Raw genomic sequence first — 19892 nt, forward strand, 5'->3', positions numbered from 1 at the left:
AGAGGGAGATACAGACAGAGAGAGAGAGGGAGAGAGAGAGAAAGAAAGGGAGAGAGGAAGAGAAAGAGAGAGAGAGAGAGAGAGAGAGAGAGAGAGAGAGAGAGAGAGAGAGAGAGAGAGAGAGAGAGAGAGAGAGAGAAAGAAAGAAAGAGGGAGATACAGACAGAGAGAGGGAGAGAGAAAGAAAGAAAGAAAGAAGAGATAGAGGGAGATACAGACAGAGAGAGAGAGAGAGAGAGAGAGAGAGAGAGAGAGAGAGAGAGAGAGAGAGAGAAAGAAAGAAAGAAAGAAAGAAAGAAAGAAAGAAAGAAAGAAAGAAAGAAAGAAAGAAAGAAAGAAAGAAAGAAGAGATAGAGGGAGATACAGACAGAGAGAGAGGGAGAGAGAGAGAAAGAAAGAAAGAGAGGAAGAGAAAGAGAGAGAGAGAGAGAGAGAGAGAGAGAGAAAGAAAGAAGAGATAGAGGGAGACCACACATTTTTTTATAGATTGGGGGCCCCACATTTTTTAATAGATTGGGGGCCCACAAATTGATTCTTTCATGGGGCCCAGAATCTCCAGCTACGCCCCTGTGAGCGCACCTTAGAGCTGTCATCACCGTGATGCGCGCTTGAATGAACTGCGAGATAACTCATAACTCGTACACACATGCACTCTGTCTCTGCCATACAGTATGTTGTTTTAGCGCGACGTGGGTATATACACGGGCGAGGATGAAAGCATGTTAGCCTACTTTTAATACATAAATTAACGTTCCGTCGGGTCCCGTGTATTCTCGAGAATGATAATAATAATAATAATAATAATAATGCAGGACCTCTTCAGATTATATTATCAACGACAGACAGTGAGAAACACAACCCCCCCCTCTCGCGCTGAAGAATATGCATATTAGATCACTCAGTGATTAACACCTATGCGCTGTTTGTGTGTGCGCGCGTCCATGTATGTGCGTTTGGTGACGCGCGATGTAGTTCTTATCGCAAATGGAGATTATTACAAGCATACCATCTAGCAAGAATTAAACGTATTTACAAGTCGTATTAGGTTTAGCAAGTTGGGGGACCTATACCTTACATGTCAAAGCACTAGAAATGGCCATTTTTCTATTTTTATCGATTTCTGAAAAGATGTCCTTTTTGAGCATTTAAGAGGGATTCTAATTTCTTTTGTTGTCCGCCGACGGGTTCAAAGCTCCAGCGTGACCCCTAAGGGTTAAGAGGAGGGAAAAGCGGCAACATCCCACGGCGGGGAACATTAGAACAGTGACCCAGCATTATAGCATTAGCGTTAGCATTAGTGTTAGCAGCGCGCTCCAGGATCGCCTGGAAACCGTCCACTTCAGGGGAACGTTCACCAAAACATCCCGCCCCTGGCGCCGACACACAACTCGGTTGTGTAACAAAACAACCAGCATTACTAACACTAGCATCAATGCCTGATGACACAGGGCCTACCTGTGTACGAGCCGGCTCGATAGCCAAACCTCGCACGCTGTCCCTCGATCTGTTGCCACAAGACGAGGAAACATCAGGATAGACCCGACGTGTCGTTGGAACATGCCGCAAAGATTCCAGGGGTAAGCAAATCTCCGGTAAGCACTCAATATTACGCAATTTCTCTAAACTTTTCATGACAACTAGTTGCATAGGGTGCACGCATCCGCTATGATGGAAACGAAAATAGAGGAAGAGCGAGTGGTGACCACGCCTAGTGCTATATAGTACGTAGCACTAGGGCGGGGCCTGGCAGGTGCTGGGTGTATTGTTTTTTATTCGTTGATGGAGTACACTAGGTACTGGAGATGAGGTATATCTCGATGGCGAAGAGCAGGACGCGATTCGCCAGTACAACTAATATAACCTTCTGTAGTGTGCTAGTGAAAGGTTAACCGTCTGTAGTGTGCTAGTGAAGGGTTAACCAAGTTCAAGTTTCTTTATTAGTTGTCATACAGAAATACAGAATACTTTTGCATGAAATGCTTCTTTCTGTTTTGCTCCCGAGAGTGTGCTAGATAAAATAACAAGATAGTGTAAAATAGTATAATATAAGTATAAAATAGAAAGTAACGTACGTAAACAAGTGTAAACAAAACAAAAATTTTCAATATACATATATACAGTATATGTACAGTATATACTTCTGTACAGTATATACAGTACAGTGTAGAATGGTGAGGTATAGCTTAGCTTGTGGTGCCACCTTGTGGTGGTGAGGTGCAACGAGGTGCATGGGATTGATGCCAATAAATATAAAGTGTGTGTTAGTGTCTAAAGTGGGTAAGTGGGTGCTACAGTGTGTTGTTTATTTAAAGTGAGTGTGTGCGTGTGGATGTGTGTGTTGTGGGTGTGTTTGATGGTCTGTTATTGTTCATTGTTCATTGAGCATCCTGATGGCCTGGGGATAGAAGCTCCTTCTGAGTCTCTCTGTGCTTGCCATGAGACTCCGGTATCGCTTGCCTGACCGCAGGAGTTCAAAGAGGCAGTTGTTTGGGTGGCTGGGGTCTTTGATTATTCTCTCAGCATTACCCATACAGCGCTTGTTGTAAATGTCTTGGAGAGTGGGAAGCCCCCCTCCAATTGTGCGTTCGGCTGAACGGGCCACTCTCTGTAGTCTGCTACGGTCTTGTGCAGTGCTATTCCCAAACCAGGAGGTGATATTGCCAGTCAGGATGCTCTCTATTGTACATGAGTAGAAGTTCTTGAGGATCTTCTGACTCAATTTGAACTTCCTTAGGCGCCTAAGGAAGTAGAGGCGTTGTCGTGCCTTCTTGATAACACTGTCAATGTGTGTGGTCCATGTCAAGTCCTTGGATATGTGGACTCCGAGGTACTTAAAACCTTTTGTATTGTCGCAGTGAAAGGGTTAACCATTTGATAGTGTGGTTAACCCTTTGCCGCGTATAACCTTCTGTAGTGAAAGGGTTAACCCTTTGTCACGTGACAGTGAAAGGGTTAACATTCTGTATTGTCGCAGTGAAAGGGTTAACCATTTGGTAGTGAAATGGTTAACCTTCTGTAGTGTGGTTGTGAAAGGGTTAACCATTTGTCACGTGACAGTGAAAGGGTTAACATTCTGTATTGTCGCAGTGGAAGGGTTAACCATTTGGTAGTGTGGTAGTGAAAGGGTTAACCTTCTGTAGTCTTGTTGGGAAAGGATTGACCCTTTGTCGCGTGACGGTGAAAGGGTTAATGTTCTGTATTGTCAGTGAAAGGGTTAACTGTTTGGTAGTGAAAGGGTTAACCTTCTGTAGTGAAAGGGTTAACCCTTTGTATCGTGACAGTGAAAGGGTTCTGTATTGTCGCAGTGAAATGGTTAACCATTTGGTAGTGAAAGGGTTAACCTTCTGTAATGTGGTTGTGAAAGGGTTAACCCTTTATAGCATGACAGTGAAAGGGTTAACCTTCTGTATTGTCGCAGTGAAAGGGTTAACCATTTGGTAGTGAAAGGGTTAACCTTCTGTAGTGTGGTTGTGAAAGGGTTAACCCTTTGTTGCATGACAGTGAACGAGTTAACCTTATGTATTGTCGCAGTGAAAGGGTTAACCCTTTGTCGCGTGACAGTGAAAGGGTTAACCTTCTGTATTGTTGCAGTGAAAGGGTTAAAGCGCCACCAATGCCCACCATCTGGCCATCTGTCATCCTCACTTTACTCCCCTGGTCCTCAGCAACACACCTGCCGAGCGTGAAGTCGACCGGATGAACGATCAGACAGATTCCTTCCTTTATAGTTAGATGATGCTGATAGAGCGCCACCTATTGGCCAAATTACATGTCACGGCCACTCAGACCTCGTGTCCTCATTTACACTTGTCCAGCAGATGTGGTTGTAATAGCACAAAGCGTTCAGGAGATATTCACTTTTTTGGTAATATAATCCCTGCCCACAGCATTTGAGCAAACGTTTGAGGGTCAGCTATAGCAAACCTGTATGGAATATCTTGTAGGAGGAGCTGAGAAAAACGATTTGGACAATCATTCAAAATGGTGGAAAATCTATCTAGACGCAAATGGGAGTGGTTCTTTACATGGACAGATTCGTCCGGACCCACAAAAGTTACAGGCCAAAACGTAAAGTTTGTTATTATTGCGCCACCATCTGGCCAAATGGCACCAAATCTGACACTGCGCTCCCCTGCACAGCAACACACCCACCTAGCGCAGGGATTAAAGCAAAAGAATATCTCCTGACGGACTATATATATTTATTTAATAGCGTATTGAACATCTTTTCTATTGCCAGTTTGCTTTTACGTAATATCAATGCTGTTTTCAATTCATTAAATGAAACTGATTGCAAGGGTTGACTGACTGTCATACAAATAAACAAATTATGTATAGTCTATAGCTCAAATTCAGTATTGTGTATAGTTCAAATTATGTATAGTTCAAATTATGTATCGTCTATAGTTGAAATTCAGTATTATTGTATAGTTCAAATTATGTATTGTCTATAGTTCAAATGATGTATTGTGTATAGTTCAAATTATGTATTGTGTATAGGGCAAATACAGTAAAACAATAGCATTTTAAAACTGTCCTGTAACATTTATGACAATAGGAGCATGGGGGAGAAATGGGGGACCCTGATGTAAACAAGACGAAAGTCTTTCTCTGGTCTGCATCCCCTTAACAATTGTGTGTATTGAGCTGTACTGTATTGTACCCATTCTGCAATCAGTTAATACAATTTTCAATCAATCAATCAATCAATCAAGCACTTGTGTTTTCCGACATGCGTTTCTACTACTGGATCTACTGCCTGTTCATGGTCTATGTATGCGGAAGGTCGGTCAGACCAAGTTTAAAAGAATAAAAGTGATTAAATATATTACTTTTGTCCTGTAACATTTATATGTTTAAAGAGAATGTAGCGTATATCAGCCTATGATTCATGGTAAAGTCTATTCCCGCGGGATGCGTCATCTCGGTCAAAACATCTCCTGACTGAACTTTTTTTTCAGGCAAAGTCATTCTTATTTTAACCTCCACTGTTTATTTTTATTTAATAGCGTTAGCTAAAAGGAAAAGACAACCCGTATCAGGGTCTGACAGCACTACAATTACATTTTCATATCATAACAACAGGCTGAGACTCACCGGTAGAGCCGTCGTGCCGCCGCTAATGCTTCAATAAGCTTTGTGGTCTGGGTGTGTCCATAAATCCATTTAGTTACATCTCATCCAACACTGTCTGAATGTATCTTGCGATTATTATACATTTCCGACTACGAACTATTTGCGCAATCCGGTCTCTCGAGTCGCTGCGTCCTGCCGATTGCTCGCCAATGACTATGCTTGGAGCGGCCGCGGTAGGAAAAAAATTCCCTTTTTCATGATATTTGACGCCTCTGATTGGCTCAATTTAGTTTCAATCTGTATGCATCTACAAATCATATTATACCAGGTTAAATTCCGTCACGACTCCGAATCAAATGACGGAACTCCAAATCAAATTGACGGATATCCGTCTTAAGACGGAACGCTTTAATGCCTGCTAGCGTGAGGTCAATAGGATGAACTGTTCCCAAGATATGTGAACTACAGACACGCATGCAAACACACACATGCAGAGATTTCTTCCTTTATAGTAGAGTGAGCGGGTGAGTGAGTGAGTGAGTGAGTGAGTGAGTGAGTGAGTGAGTGAGTGAGTGAGTGAGTGAGTGAGTGAGTGAGTGAGTGAGTGAGTGAATTTGTGTTCTTACTCTGTATCCTGGATAGTGCATATTCCAGTCCCTTCATAGATTTGGTCTGGTTACTCTTGAACCTGGCCAGACCAAACTCCTGAGGAGAGAGGGGGGGAGAGTGAGAGTGAAAGACACACACAGACAGAGAGAGAGAAAAAAAGATAGACAGAGAGAGAAAGACACAGAGATACCTTGTCATTATTGTCTAGATTGAACTCCTCATGTTTTGTCATCATTTTGAATAAATGCCAAATAGTGTTTCCCTTCCTTTTCCGAACAGTGCTTTCAAACCATATTTTCCAGTGACAAATAGAAAAGGGAGGGCCCTTTGAACAGTGTTTTTCTTTTTTGAAGTGTTTTCCGTTTTGAACAGTGTTTTTCTTTTTAAACAGTGTTTTTCTATTTGAACAGTGTTGTCCTTTCTGAACAGTGTTTTTTCTTTTTTTGAACAGTGCTTTCATTTTCTGAACAGTGTTTTCATTTTCTGAAAAGTGTTTTCCTTTTTTGAACAGTTTTCTTTTTTTAAACCATGTTTCCTGTGACAAATGGGAAAGGGAACAGTGTTTTTCTTTTCTGAACAGTATTTTTCTTTGTTGAACAGTGTTTTTCTTATGAACAGTGTTTTTCTTATAAACAGTGTTTTTATTTTTTGGAAACGTATTTTGCTTTGTTGAACAGTCTTTTTCTTTGTTGAACAGTGTTATCTTTTCTGAACAGTGTATTTCTTATGAACAGTTTTTCTTTTTTGAACAGTATTTTTCTTTTTGAACAGTGTTTTCCTTTCCCGTTTACCAGTCATCTTGTCATTTAAACTGCATTTGGTTTGATAAGTAAAGTGATGTTTTATAGGAGGATAATATGTTTTGATAATATGTCTATTCTTTAGAGCAGGGGTGTCAAACTCATTTTCACAGAGGGCCACATCAGCATTATGGTTGCCCTCAAAGGGCCAAAGACCGTATAAATGTTAATGTAATGTAAAATAAATGTAGCTACACATTTACATATTGTTAAACATGTTGTTTCTGTATTTATTACTTATTCAAGTTATACATATTGCATATGCATTTGCATAAATGTAAAAATATGTTAGCTTATGTTATTTTAACAAATAATTTTAGTTTATCAGAACCCCATATTACTCCATCAATCAATGATCAAACCATTCAAGTAAATAACAAAGAAGAATATCATCAAATACAAGCTATGACATTAAGTTTGTTCAAAACCTTTTTGTCACAATCAAGAGGGGCAGAACTAACAACTGTGAGCTGCAAAGAACACGTGGGACAGATGTAGCAGATGTTACAAAAACAAATGGCTGCACACAACCTTGCAGAGGCCATACATCCAACTAATGGAAGATAGTTTAATTAACTTTAATTAACAGATTGCAGAATGGGTACAGTACAGTACAGCTCAATACACACAATTGTTAAGGGGATGCAGACCACAGAAAGACTTTCGACTTGTTTACATCAGGGTCCCCCATTTTCAATTCGTAATGAAATTGCTATTATGTGTCTGCATGAACACACAACTGTAACTGTACTAAAAGATAACAAAATAAGGGTTGTCTCAGTTCACAACTATATTGGTCAAGTTTTGGGTGGGACTTGTTTGCGTCCCTACAGCTTCTTATTCAATTGAGCGAGATGCTCGGTTATGTCACACAGCCAGTTTGCATCCGACAGTTCAGACAATATTTCTTCAACCCTTTGTTACCTATTCCGCCTGGATCTTTTTTGTATTTTGGGCTGTAAAATTGTCAAAGAATGTCTGAGGAGTAAGTGCTTTTGGCTTTTTTCCTTTGTTACTTCATCAATACCTCAGATGTTCAACATACATGTATGTGTAAGAATGTGTAATAACTAAGGCTGTCAAAGTTAAAGCTTTATTAACGCATTAACCCACAATTATTTGAACACTGCTATTTTTTAACCCAATATTAGTGTAACATTTTTTTTTTTTTTTTTTTAAGCTGAGCTCTTGGGGGGCCACATCAAATGACGTGGCGGGCCGCATTTGGCCCGCGGGCCGTGAGTTTGACACCTATGCTTTAGAGCCACATTTTGACAGCAGTTTCAGCTCGTGTTGAGAGGGAGGCAGGAGCCGAGGTGTGTTTTTTCCAGTAATTTTTAAACATCTTTGGTAACTTGTAGAAGATGACAGTGAAGAAGCCTTTAGTCGAGAAGAAAGGTCAAACTAATTCAGTCATTGTCATAAGATGTTCTCAAATGAATGAGTAATAGTGTTTAATAATCGTGATTTCAATATCAATAAAAATAATCGTGACTTTTGCCATAATAAAGCAGCCCTAACATGTGAAACGTCTATAAATCTACATATAATATGAATGGTGATTCAAATAAAGCACTCAGTGTGTGTGTGTGTGTGTGTGTGTGTGTGTGTGTGTGTGCATCTACCTGTATGGGTCTAGCAAGTCCGTACACACCAGAAGAGATCCAGGCCTCTCTCTTTAACCTAGTCCAAGACGGCCGCTCAGCATCCTCTTCAAATGTACACCTTTCAACCACCGACTGACAGAGAATGAGAGAAACAGACATAGAGAGACAGAGAGAGACACAGAGAGAGGGAGAAAGAGAGAGACAGACAGAGTTTGAGGGAAAGAAGGGTAGAGAGAAAGCAGGGTAAAGAAAGAGAGACAGAGAGAAAAAGAGAGAGAGGGAGGGAGAAAGAGAGAGACACAGAGAGGGAGAAAGAGAGAGAGACAGACAGACAGTTTGGGGGAAAGAAGGGTAGAGAGAAAGCAGGGTGAAGGAAGAGAGAAAGAGACAGAGAGAGAGAGAGAAAAAGAGGGAGAGAGTGAGTGAGAGTTGTAGCAAAAACACCTCACTGTGTGTGTGTGCGTGCGTGCGTGTGTGTGTCTGTCTGATTGATTGATTGATTGATTGAAAACTTTATTAACAGATTGCAGAATGGGTACAATACAGTACAGCACACACAATTGTTAAGGGGATGCAGACCAGAGAAAGACTTTCGTCTTGTTTACATCAGGGTCCCCCATTTTCAATTCATCAGGACATACATGACATACAGATAGACAGTACTGGTACATCTATACATTTATGACATACCAGATTTGCAAATACAGTACTGTTTGTGATACAAAAAGAGTCCAGAAAAGAGAGTATATACATTTGACGTAAAAACTGTACATTGGGGGAGGTTGGGTAGGTGGGGTCTCACCATCAGTGCCGTATGGTTGAGGTTCCACGTCTTGGTAATCAGTGTGTGTGTCTGCGGGTCGACTACAGAATCTTCTATAATATAGACGGCCCGGGCCATGTGTGTGGGGAACACCCGCTCTGCCCAGCGAGGCAGACGGTTGGTCTTGGTCAGCAGTCGTCGTGACAACAGGTGGTTGCTATGGGTGACCTCGCGGTAAAGGACATCCTCCGTCAGGACATGGGTGCTGGGGGGGCATTGTGTCCACACAGATTAGAGACAAACAGGGAGATGTAAACATTGTAAAGTCAGTCAGAGACCTTTCAAAGCTCCATACGAGTTTTCCGTTTGGTACGTTTCGTCGGGGAGACAGAAAATACATTTACGTTTATTCTTTTTATTTAACCTTTATTTAACCAGGCAGGTTAATTAAATTCTTAAATGACAATGATGGCCAGGCAAGAGGACACAATTACCTATCAAGGGGTAACAGGGAAAAGTTATACAATTATTACAACTCATATTAGTATTATTATATATATATTTTTTTTCTTTAAATAAATAAGCCAAAAAGGACAATCAAGATAAGATTATTGGACACAGACAATGCATACATAACAGAGGTAAGGGAAATAATTAAAACACACACCAAACAAACTGCCTTCAATGTTTGCCTTCCAATGTATTAGCTGAAAGCATAAGAATTGTCTTCTATGATCAATTACTTGTTAATTCTAAGTGGCTCTGATAAGGAAGCATGTCACTCCAAGAGATGTATTCAATTAGAAAATGTTATTATTAAATTGAGTTATTAAAAAGTAGCGTTCCCTACTGTCCGTCCGTGTTGTATGACTGGAACTGGTCAATGTTACCTCTACGTGAGATCGTTTTTGACAATTCTACAAACAAAAGCACATGTTCCCCGAGTGATGTATTGAAGTATTCAAGTAAAACAGACTGTTCCTAGGCACCCCAAGCCATGAGGGACAAACCGAATGAACTGTTCCATCCCTAGTCAATGTGTGTGTGTGTGTCTCTCTAACCTGAAGGGGTCGGGGTTAGGGTTAGTGTGTGTGTCTCTCTCTCTCTAGTGTTAGTGTGTGTGTGTGTGTGTGTGTGTGTGTGTGTGTGTGTGTGTGTGTGTGTGTGTGTGTGTGTGTGTGTCTCTAACCTGAAGGGGTTAGGGTGTGTGTGTGTGTGTGTGTGTGTGTGTGTGTGTGTGTGTCTATAACCTGAAGGGGTTAGGGTGTGTGTGTTTGTGTGTGTGTGTGTGTGTGTGTCTATAACCTGAAGGGGTTAGGGTGTGTGTGTTTGTGTCTCTCTCTAACCTGAAGGGGTTAGGGTGTGTGTGTTTGTGTGTGTGTCTCTCTCTAACCTGAAGGGGTTAGGGTGTGTGTGTTTGTGTGTGTGTGTGTGTCTCTCTCTCTAACCTGAAGGGGTTAGGGTGTGTGTGTTTGTGTGTGTGTCTCTCTAACCTGAAGGGGTTAGGGTGTGTGTGTTTGTGTGTGTGTCTCTTTCTAACCTGAAGGGGTTAGGGTGTGTGTGTTTGTGTGTGTGTCTCTCTCTAACCTGAAGGGGTTAGGGTGTGTGTGTTTGTGTGCGTGTCTCTCTCTAACCTGAAGGGGTTAGGGTGTGTGTGTTTGTGTGTGTGTCTCTCTCTAACCTGAAGGGGTTAGGGTGTGTGTGTTTGTGTGTGTGTGTCTCTCTAACCTGAAGGGGTTAGGGTGTGTGTGTTTGTGTGTGTGTCTCTCTCTAACCTGAAGGGGTTAGGGTGTGTGTGTGTTTGTGTGTGTGTCTCTCTCTAACCTGAAGGGGTTAGGGTGTGTGTGTTTGTGTATGTGTGTGTGTGTGTTTGTGTGTGTGTCTCTCTCTAACCTGAAGGGGTTAGGGTGTGTGTGTTTGTGTGTGTGTCTCTCTCTAACCTGAAGGGGTTAGGGTGTGTGTGTGTGTTTGTGTGTGTGTCTCTCTCTAACCTGAAGGGGTTAGGTTAGGGTGTGTGTGTGTTTGTGTGTGTGTGTGTCTCTCTCTAACCTGAAGGGGTTAGGGTGTGTGTGTTTGTTTGTGTGTCTCTCTCTAACCTGAAGGGGTTAGGGTGTGTGTGTTTGTGTGTGTGTCTCTCTCTAACCTGAAGGGGTTAGGGTGTGTGTGTTTGTGTGTGTGTCTCTCTCTAACCTGAAGGGGTTAGGGTGTATGTGCAGGGGGCGAAATTAAAGCCTGCCGCCCGCCAGGGGCGCTCAGTTTTTACCTTTGGCGCTTGCCACTGAGAGCCCTGCCCGCCGTGTGGCGTGTGGACGTGTAGTTCATAACGATACTCTTATTTTGAAAATCTGTGCTGGTCTCATTTCCGGCCCAAGCGCAGCTAGAGTCATAATATCGATGGCCTCGGCAGTTAGCAGCATTCGGTTCGTATGATATTCTTATTTTGAAAAAAAACGTGGCAACGAGTCATATCCGCCCAGCCGGGCCAGCCCTGCAACGGGATACTATTGGCTTCTGCTCGTATCAACACAGAGCGCCCCGCAGCTCTAGTGCCACTGCTAACGTTAAGCTCTCAGAATGGTAGCAGCTCGCCCGCAGCATCTAGTGCTAACGTTAAGCTCTCAGAATGGTAGCAGCTCGCCCGCAGCTCTAGTGCTAACGTTAAGCTCTCAGAATGGTAGCAGTCTGCTCTAGTCTAGATCGGACCTCCATGAGCTGCATAATACCTCCGTTCCCTCGTTAGCTAGCTCACGTTAGCTAGCTCACGTTAGATCGACCTGTCCCAGTAAACTAAATTGTCTTAACGTTATCTACCGGGCTAGCAGTAGCTACAGATAGCTCCTGATATCAATGTCTTATAACATTGATTGAATGCGTATTCTAGCTGAGGGCATGTTGAATGTGATTTGACAAAATAACCGTAACGCTATAAATAGGGTCCAGCTGCATCGCCGGAGAATCCTTGCATGCTGAATGTAGGGTCTAGCTGAATATAGGGTCTAGCTGCAGGGCCGGAGAATCCTTGCTGGAGCTGGAGGCTACTCAAGTATACACACAGACAGTGGAGCTGTTTGCAGATAGCAAGCATTTTGACTTATTGCGTGGTGGCGATGTCTCGCAGATAATACAACTACAAGTATGATTATATAATATATATTTTATTTAAAAAAAAAATTTTATATAAAATATATATATTTTTTTTTAATCAAAACATTTTTGGCAGGTAAGAAATATGCTTGGCGGGTAGACTCTTCCCATCTACCCGCCACTGGCCGGTGAGTCAAAAAGTTAATTTCGCTCCCCGTGTGTGTGTCTCTCTCTAACCTGAAGGGGTTAGGGTGTGTGTGTGTCTCTCTAACCTGAAGGGGTGTGTGTCTCTCTCTAACCTGAAGGGGTTAGGGTGTGTGTGTGTTTGTGTGTGTGTCTCTCTCTCTAACCTGAAGGGGTTAGGGTGTGTGTGTGTGTGTTTGTGTGTCTCTCTCTAACCTGAAGGGGTTAGGGTGTGTGTGTGTTTGTGTTTGTGTGTGTGTCTCTCTCTCTAACCTGAAGGGGTTAGGGTGTGTGTCAGCGTTTCCGTTAGCCGGTAATTACCGGTATTTGACCGGCAAAATCTGTTGAAGTCCGACATATTTAATCTCTCCGGTCATAATGTCCGGTGAAAATAATTCCCTCTAAGCTCAATTAGATTATTTGAATTGTATTAAAATAGACTAAAATTAAATAGCCTATGCGATGAACGAAACAATCATTACATTTGTTTCATCGTTGCTTCACCAAGCAGCCGGTCTAATAATGACACCGCTGTGTCAGCGCAAGCTTGCTGCTCCTAGATTTGTGAGAAGCATCCATCTGCAGCCCCACAGAATGCAGTACTCCAATCCAGCCATTGGCAATTCAGCTGTTGGGTGGGCGGCGCTGCTGAGCCCAGACCGGACCGGACCTAAAAACACCGCTGCTCTGTCGGTCTGCAGCTCCATGCTTCACGTAAATCTAACAGCCAGCTCGCGCTGACACAGCGGTGTCATTATTAGACCGGCTGCTTGGTGAAGCAACGATGAAACAAATGTAATGATTGTTTCGTTCATCGCATAGGTTATTTAATTTTAGTCTATTTTAATACAATTCAAATAATCAAATTGTGCTTAGAGGGAATTATTTTCACAGGACATTATGACCAGCACCAAGTCGTTGGGAGGTGGAGTCATCACGCAAACCCACGATAATGTTGCTGTCTCTCTCTGCCAAATTTCTCAGTTCTTCGCTTGATATAATTAATACAAATGTCCAATATAACGGAATTCGTTAGCTCATAAAAATGTGATTATAACAGACTGCTGTTTAATGTCGGGCAGACTGCCCACCGACACCTCAAGTCGGCAGCAGCACGAAGTCTCGAGGGACTTATTTAATTTGGAATATATTAATGACTATACGCAAAAGTAGCCTAGTTTTAAGTTAAAATATTATAAATGCCTTGATGATGTCATTCTATATATAGGCCTATCAATTGTTTTTAAGCTCAATAAACTCTGACCGGAATTTATCCCATTTGTCCGGTAGATTGAAATCTACCGGACACTCAGACCTGCAAAAAAAAATTCTAACGGAAACCCTGGTGTGTGTGTTTGTGTGTGTGTCTCTCTCTCTAACCTGAAGGGGTTAGGGTGTGTGTGTGTTTGTGTGTGTGTCTCTCTCTAACCTGAAGGGGTTAGGGTAACGTTGCCAGAATGCAGACAGCACTTGCTGCCAGGAGCTCGTAATGTCCACCTCACTGTAGAAATACTTCCCCATCGTCTGTCCTCACTCACACACACAGGTCCTGATGTTTATGGCTTAGTCATTAAGACCTTGTGGAGTACCACAGTCAGAGATGAAGAGATAGAGGGGAGAGAGAGAGAGAGAGAGAGAGAGAGAGAGAGAGAGAGAGAGAGAGTTTGGGGGAAAGAAGGGTAGAGAGAAAGCAGAGAGGGAGAAAGACAGAGGAGAGAGATATAGGGGGAGGGTGAGATAGAGGGAGAGAGAAAGAGTGAGAGAGGGAGAATAGAGGGAGAGAGAGGGGAGAGGGTGAGATCGAGGGAGGGAGAGAGAGAGGGGGGGGGGGGTAAGTAAAGCTGATTGAATTGATTTATTGAAAATGTTATTAACAGATTGCAGAATGGGTACAATACAGTACGGCTCAATACAAACAATTGTTAAGGGGATGCAGACCAGAGAAAGACTTTCGTCTTGTTTACATCAGGGTCCCCCATTTTCAAGTCATCATGACATTTATGACTACACGACATACCAGGCCACGTGAGCGGATCGGCGCGGCCGAGAAATCCGCTCTTCGCTCATTAAAGCTTGGTCCGCTCCGCTAATCGCTCATGTTGACCCCGCCCCCAAGTCGCTCTCCGCTCGCTCCCCACTCACCTTGAATCGAGCGCTCCCCGCTCCCCGCGCCAGATCGCTCGGCAGTTTTTCTTTTTCTTTTTTGGAGCATGGTGTAAATGAGCTCAAACTACAACAGTCTACACCCCCTGGGCCCCTTAACAATTGTTTGTATTGAGCCGCATTGTAATCGTAGCCATTCTGCAATGTTAAATAACGTTGTTTATCCATTCACTAGCTCTACTAAGCGATGATAGGCTAGCCGAGCCACAATGCTATGGTCGCTGCCATTAACGTTAGCATGTAAGCTAACGTCAACAACAATGGCGTCGATACTTTTTTTAACAGGAGTGAGTGTGGGCGTCATAGATATCTATGGTGGGCGTCTCTACAGTGACGAAGCCTGAACCCTTCTCATTGGTTGAAAATGGCCTTCATGTTTGTACATCGCCATCTGTTGCTTTGGCATTGTACTGCTTGTATATATTACATCAACAGTGTTAAACCACTGTGAGCGGCCTGGAGTGGATTGGAGCGGAGGAGAACTCTCGCTCCGGACGTCGCGCCGACTCATTTTAAAACCCACTCCTCGCTCACGTCAAAACGGCCCGCTCCGCGCCCCGCGCCGCTCACGCTCCGATCCGCTCACATGGCCTGCGACATACAGATATTCAGTACCGTTTCATCCAGATATTTATGACATGCACAAGAGATAGCTAATTTAGTCATCAGCAACTCAGCAATCAAAAACAGCCACCAGAGAAAAGCCTAAGATAAGATAGTTGCAGTAAGTAAAATTAAGTGTTATTTAGGCCAGTGGTTCTCAAAGGGTGGATTGGGGACCAGGGGTCGTTCAGGGGGTTCCCCGGCAACATGCGGAGCGGGTGGCGGAACTAGTCAACATAATTCTGCCTCTCTCTGAATTAACCTAACACAACGTTAGAAGTCATGCTGGACCTACAAAAGGCCTTCGACACTGTCAATCACTCCATTCTGATGGACAAGCTAAAAGCAATTGGTTTTGATAGCTTATCAGTGAGCTGGATGCAATCCTACCTGGAGGGGAGAGAACAGATGGTAGAGGTAAACGGTACTCTATCCCCCCCCCCCCCTCACAGTGAGCTGTGGTGTTCCACAAGGAAGCATACTAGGACCGCTACTCTTCCTAATTTATGCAAATGACATGTCGTCAGCCTGTGACTGCAACTTGTTCCTGTTTGCGGACGACTCAGCCCTGCTGGTCTCTGACAAGAACAAGTTGCAGGTTGAAAAAACCCTCAGCTCGGAACTAGGCAAAATCTGCATATGGCTCGCTGATAACAAACTATCATTACACATGGGCAAAACAGAGTCCATTCTCTTCGGTTCAAATAACAAACTCAGCAAGACCGACGGCTTCTCAGTTACAGTGGGTGACAATATTGTCACAAGGAAAGACGAAATTACCTACCTGGGTTCCATCCTAGAGGCAAATCTTTCCTGTGACAAAATGGCATTCCAATGTAATAAAAAAAGTCAACCAACAAACTAGATTCTTGTACCGGATCTCCTCTCTGGTAAACAAGAATACCCTGAAGACTCTGGCAGGAGCACTCATTCAAGGGTACTATGACTATGCGTGCACCTCATGGTACCAAAGCACCTCAAAGGCGCTTAAAACAAAATTACAAACATCACAAAACAAACTGGTCAGACTACTACTTGACCTGAACCCCAGAACCCACCTCACCCCTGCCCACTTTGTCGTCTACTCTAAGCCATCCTAGGTTGTCAGAGTACAGCAACTTGCAATGGGCCTGGTCTACAAGACACACTATACGACCGGGGTGCCCATGTACATGTCAAAATACTTCCCAAAGGTCAGTGAATACCACAACCACTACACCAGAGGAAGCTCAACAAATCATGTTAAACCCAGATTCGGCTCAAACAAGGGACTAAACACGTTTCGCAATTATGCCACAACAATGTGGAACGCCCTACCCAAAGCTGTAAAGGAACGTGAATCCCTGCCCACATTCAAAACCGCTCTTAAAGAGCACCTACGGGAGGCTGCAATTCGAAACTGGCCACCGTAAATGCCCAAAACCCCCACCACCTCCTAATAGACAGTCTCCTCCCCACCGCATGTATATCCCCTCTCCGCCGTATGTATATTTCTCTCCCACCCACCCACCCCCTCCTAATGTACAGTCCCCTCCCCATCATATACTCTGTCAGGATCTAGGGGTAACAGTACTGTATATTTGAATACCGTTTATGTCACAAATGTATCAGTACTAAATACCTATATGTCCCTATGCCATAAATGTCATGTATGTTATGTATGTCATAAATGTCTATATGAATTGAAAATGGGGGACCCTGATGGAAACAAGACAAACGTCTTTCTCAGGTCTGCATCCCCTTAACAATTGTATGGATTGAGCCGTACTGTATTGTACCCATTCTGCAATCTGTTAAATAAAGTTTATTCATTCTTCATTTATTCATTCATTCATTCATTCAGCTGTTAGTTTCAGCAAGCAGTAATCCTAGCTACTGTAACTTTGTCTTGCAGTCATAGCATGCTGATTGATTGATTGATTGAAAATGTTATTAACAGATTGCAGAATGGGTACAGTACAGCTCAATACATACAATTGTTAAGGGGATGCAGACCAGAGAAAGACTTTCGTCTTGTTTACATCAGGGTCCCCCATTTTCAATTCATAATGACATACTACACGACATACAGATAGACAGTACTGCTACATCTATACATTTATGACATACCAGATTTGCAAATACATGCTAACACTCATAACGCCAACACAGCTGCCCCGACGTAAAATAGTAAGTAGCTGCAACTAGATAATGGATCATGACGGCGTAGTATACACAGCTAGATCAACGTTGGCTACATAGATATATCAATTTAGCTACCGAGCTACAGCTAATGTTAGCTCCCCTCTTACCCGGCTGAGATCTTGGTTTCAATGAGATAATATACTCAATGTCTGAAGGCATAGGGGCAACATGCTGGCGATGTGATGGTGAAGCTGGCGTTCCGTTTGGTTTGTGTCCATTGCTATTTTTGACAGAAGGATAAACAGACTGACCCAACGTTAGCTAGTAGCTACTAATCAGGTGATAGTAGGCGTAGTTGGCAAGTAAGACCACTAGGTGGTGATATACACATATCTATGTATGAATGAATGAATGAATGAATGAATGAATGAATGAATGAATGAATGAATGAAAACTTTATTTAACAGATTGCAGAATGGGTACAATACAGTACGGCTCAATACATACAATTGTTAAGGGGATGCAGACCTGAGAAAGACGTTTGTCTTGTTTCCATCAGGGTCCCCCATTTTCAATTCATATAGACATTTATGACATACACAACATACATGACATTTATGGCATAGGGACATATAGGTATTTAGTACTGATACATTTGTGACATAGGCGGTATTCAAATATACAGTACTGTTACCCCTAGATCCTGACAGAGTATATACATATGATGGGGAGGGGACTGTACATTAGGAGGGGGTGGGTGGGTGGGAGGGAAATATACATACGGCGGGGAGGGAATATATACATGCGGTGGGGAGGAGACTGTCTATTAGGAGGTGGTGGGGGTTTTGGGCATTTACGGTGGCCAGTTTCGAATTGCAGCCTCCCGTAGGTGCTCTTTAAGAGCGGTTTTGAATGTGGGCAGGGATTCACATTCCTTTACAGCTTTGGGTAGGGCGTTCCACATTGTTGTGGCATAATTGCGAAACGTGTTTAGTCCCAGTATGCTGTGGTGTAGAGGCCAAAAGAGCAGGGTTTACATCGGGGTCCCCCATTTTCAATTCATCATAACATATTATGACATACACGACATACAGATAGACAGTACTGCTAGCCTACATCTATACATTTATGACATACCAGATTTGCAAATACAGTACTGTTTGTGATACAAAAAGAGTCCAGAAAAGAGAGTATATACATTTGACATAGAAACTGTACATTGGAGGAGGTTGGGTAGGTGGGGTGGGGTTGAGTGGGGGGGGGGGGGGGGCTGTACATTGGAGGTGTGTGGGGTGGGGTGGGGGGGGGGGGGGTGGGTAGGAGGGGTGGGTGGGGGACACTGTACAACTGTACAAGCAAAACTGTACATTGGAATATTGATAAAACCATACTTGGTAATTTACTGTACATTGGAGGGGGTTGGGTTAGGACATTTACAGGGGCCAGTTTCGAATTGCAGTCTCCCGTAGGTGTTCTTTGAGAGTGGTTTTGAAAGTGGGTAGTGATTCACATTCCTTTACAGCTTTGGGTAGGACAAAGTTGTCTTCCTCTCAACTTCTCACGTAGGCCAGTCATTTATTTTGTTTACATAATGCGCAATAGATATTCGAATGGTTCGAACCTATGTTTTGAATGCCAAATCTGACAGCCCTACTCTCCTGACACCTCATACTACACAGAGTAACAAGGCTAGTGGCATAGATGGAGTCGCATATGAAAGCCTTGAGACGACACAGACTTGTTGAAATATATTGAAATATTAACATTGATTTTTAACGTCTGCTTAGAGAGTTCCTGAGTTGTGGAAAGTAGCAATGATTCACCGAATACCTAAAAAAAAAAGACAATGTACCCGACGAGCGATCAACATGGAGATCATTTCTCCATCTACAAAGTGTTCATGAAAGGTAGCCTATGTGCCACCCTGGCTAATAGACAATAACATATTGTCACCAAAGCAGAAGGTCTACACATTAATAGACACGGGATGAATGAGCATGTGTTTTGCCTTAAAACTGGGATAGATTCATTCAAACACGAGTCCTGCTAATTATATTCTGTCTTCCTGGACTTTTGTGATGCTTTCAGAACCCTGACCCATGATGTCATGATTAATGCCTTAGAGGAAATCCAACTACATCAGAACCCTGACCCATGATGTCATGATTAATGCCTTAGAGGAAATCCAACTACATCAGAACCCTGGCCCATGATGTCATGATTAATGCCTTAGAGGAAATCCAACTACATCAGAACCCTGACCCATGATGTCATGATTAATGCCTTAGAGGAAATCCAACTACATCAGAACCCTGACCCACGATGGCATGAGTAATGCATTACAAGAAATTCAACTATCTCAGGTGTTTAATGACATTATTAAAGATGTTCAAACATCCTTCATTCAAGTCATCTGTGAAGAAGAATTTACGGACCCAACACCTCTCCAAGTAGGCTTTAAAACAGCTGTGGAGTGCCATTCATTTTTACAATTGATCAATTGACCTGTGCCCCCACCCAATGTGTTTTCCCCCAACCCTGTACGAGGCTATGATGTGCAGCTGGCATCTCGGGAAGAGAGTATAATCAAGAACATGCTCCCTACAACATTTCTGGACTGGTCCGGTCTAGAGGTAAAGAACTCAAAATGCACAGTTCTCTACCAGAGACAAAGTGGGGGAAATCATTGGTATAAGTCTAAATCTGACAAAAGTTTGTCATTAACTCAAATCCCATCCGTGTGTATGACTTACACAACACATACACCTAGGACACAAATCTAACATACAATAGCAGGTGAATGGAAATAACACATTACATTACACATTGATAACATCACTACTGAGTTCACTGCTAGGCTGGGCCTGATTGATGCTTCAC

The 19892-nt window shown here is 42.9% G+C and overlaps 1 protein-coding gene across 3 annotated transcripts in view; it reads right to left on the reverse strand.

Moving 5' to 3' along the window:
- prelid1b (PRELI domain containing 1b) overlaps positions 1–17345 on the reverse strand; it is a 30771-nt gene extending 13426 nt beyond the window's left edge. For all 3 annotated transcript variants that reach the window (XM_084320841.1, XM_084320843.1, XM_084320842.1), the window contains exons 1-5: positions 17180–17345; positions 13552–13699; positions 8895–9120; positions 8111–8224; positions 5703–5781 (exon numbers count right to left, since the gene is read on the reverse strand). In XM_084320841.1, the coding sequence (XP_084176967.1) occupies positions 5703–5781; positions 8111–8224; positions 8895–9120; positions 13552–13643 (511 nt within the window). In that variant the 5' untranslated portion in view covers positions 13644–13699; positions 17180–17345. The remainder of the gene's footprint in view (positions 1–5702; positions 5782–8110; positions 8225–8894; positions 9121–13551; positions 13700–17179) is intronic.
- Positions 17346–19892: the final 2547 nt, after the last annotated feature.

This window comes from Notolepis coatsorum, assembly GCF_963971535.1.
Source record: "Notolepis coatsorum genome assembly, chromosome: 1".
Classification (NCBI taxonomy): domain Eukaryota; kingdom Metazoa; phylum Chordata; class Actinopteri; order Aulopiformes; family Paralepididae; genus Notolepis; species Notolepis coatsorum.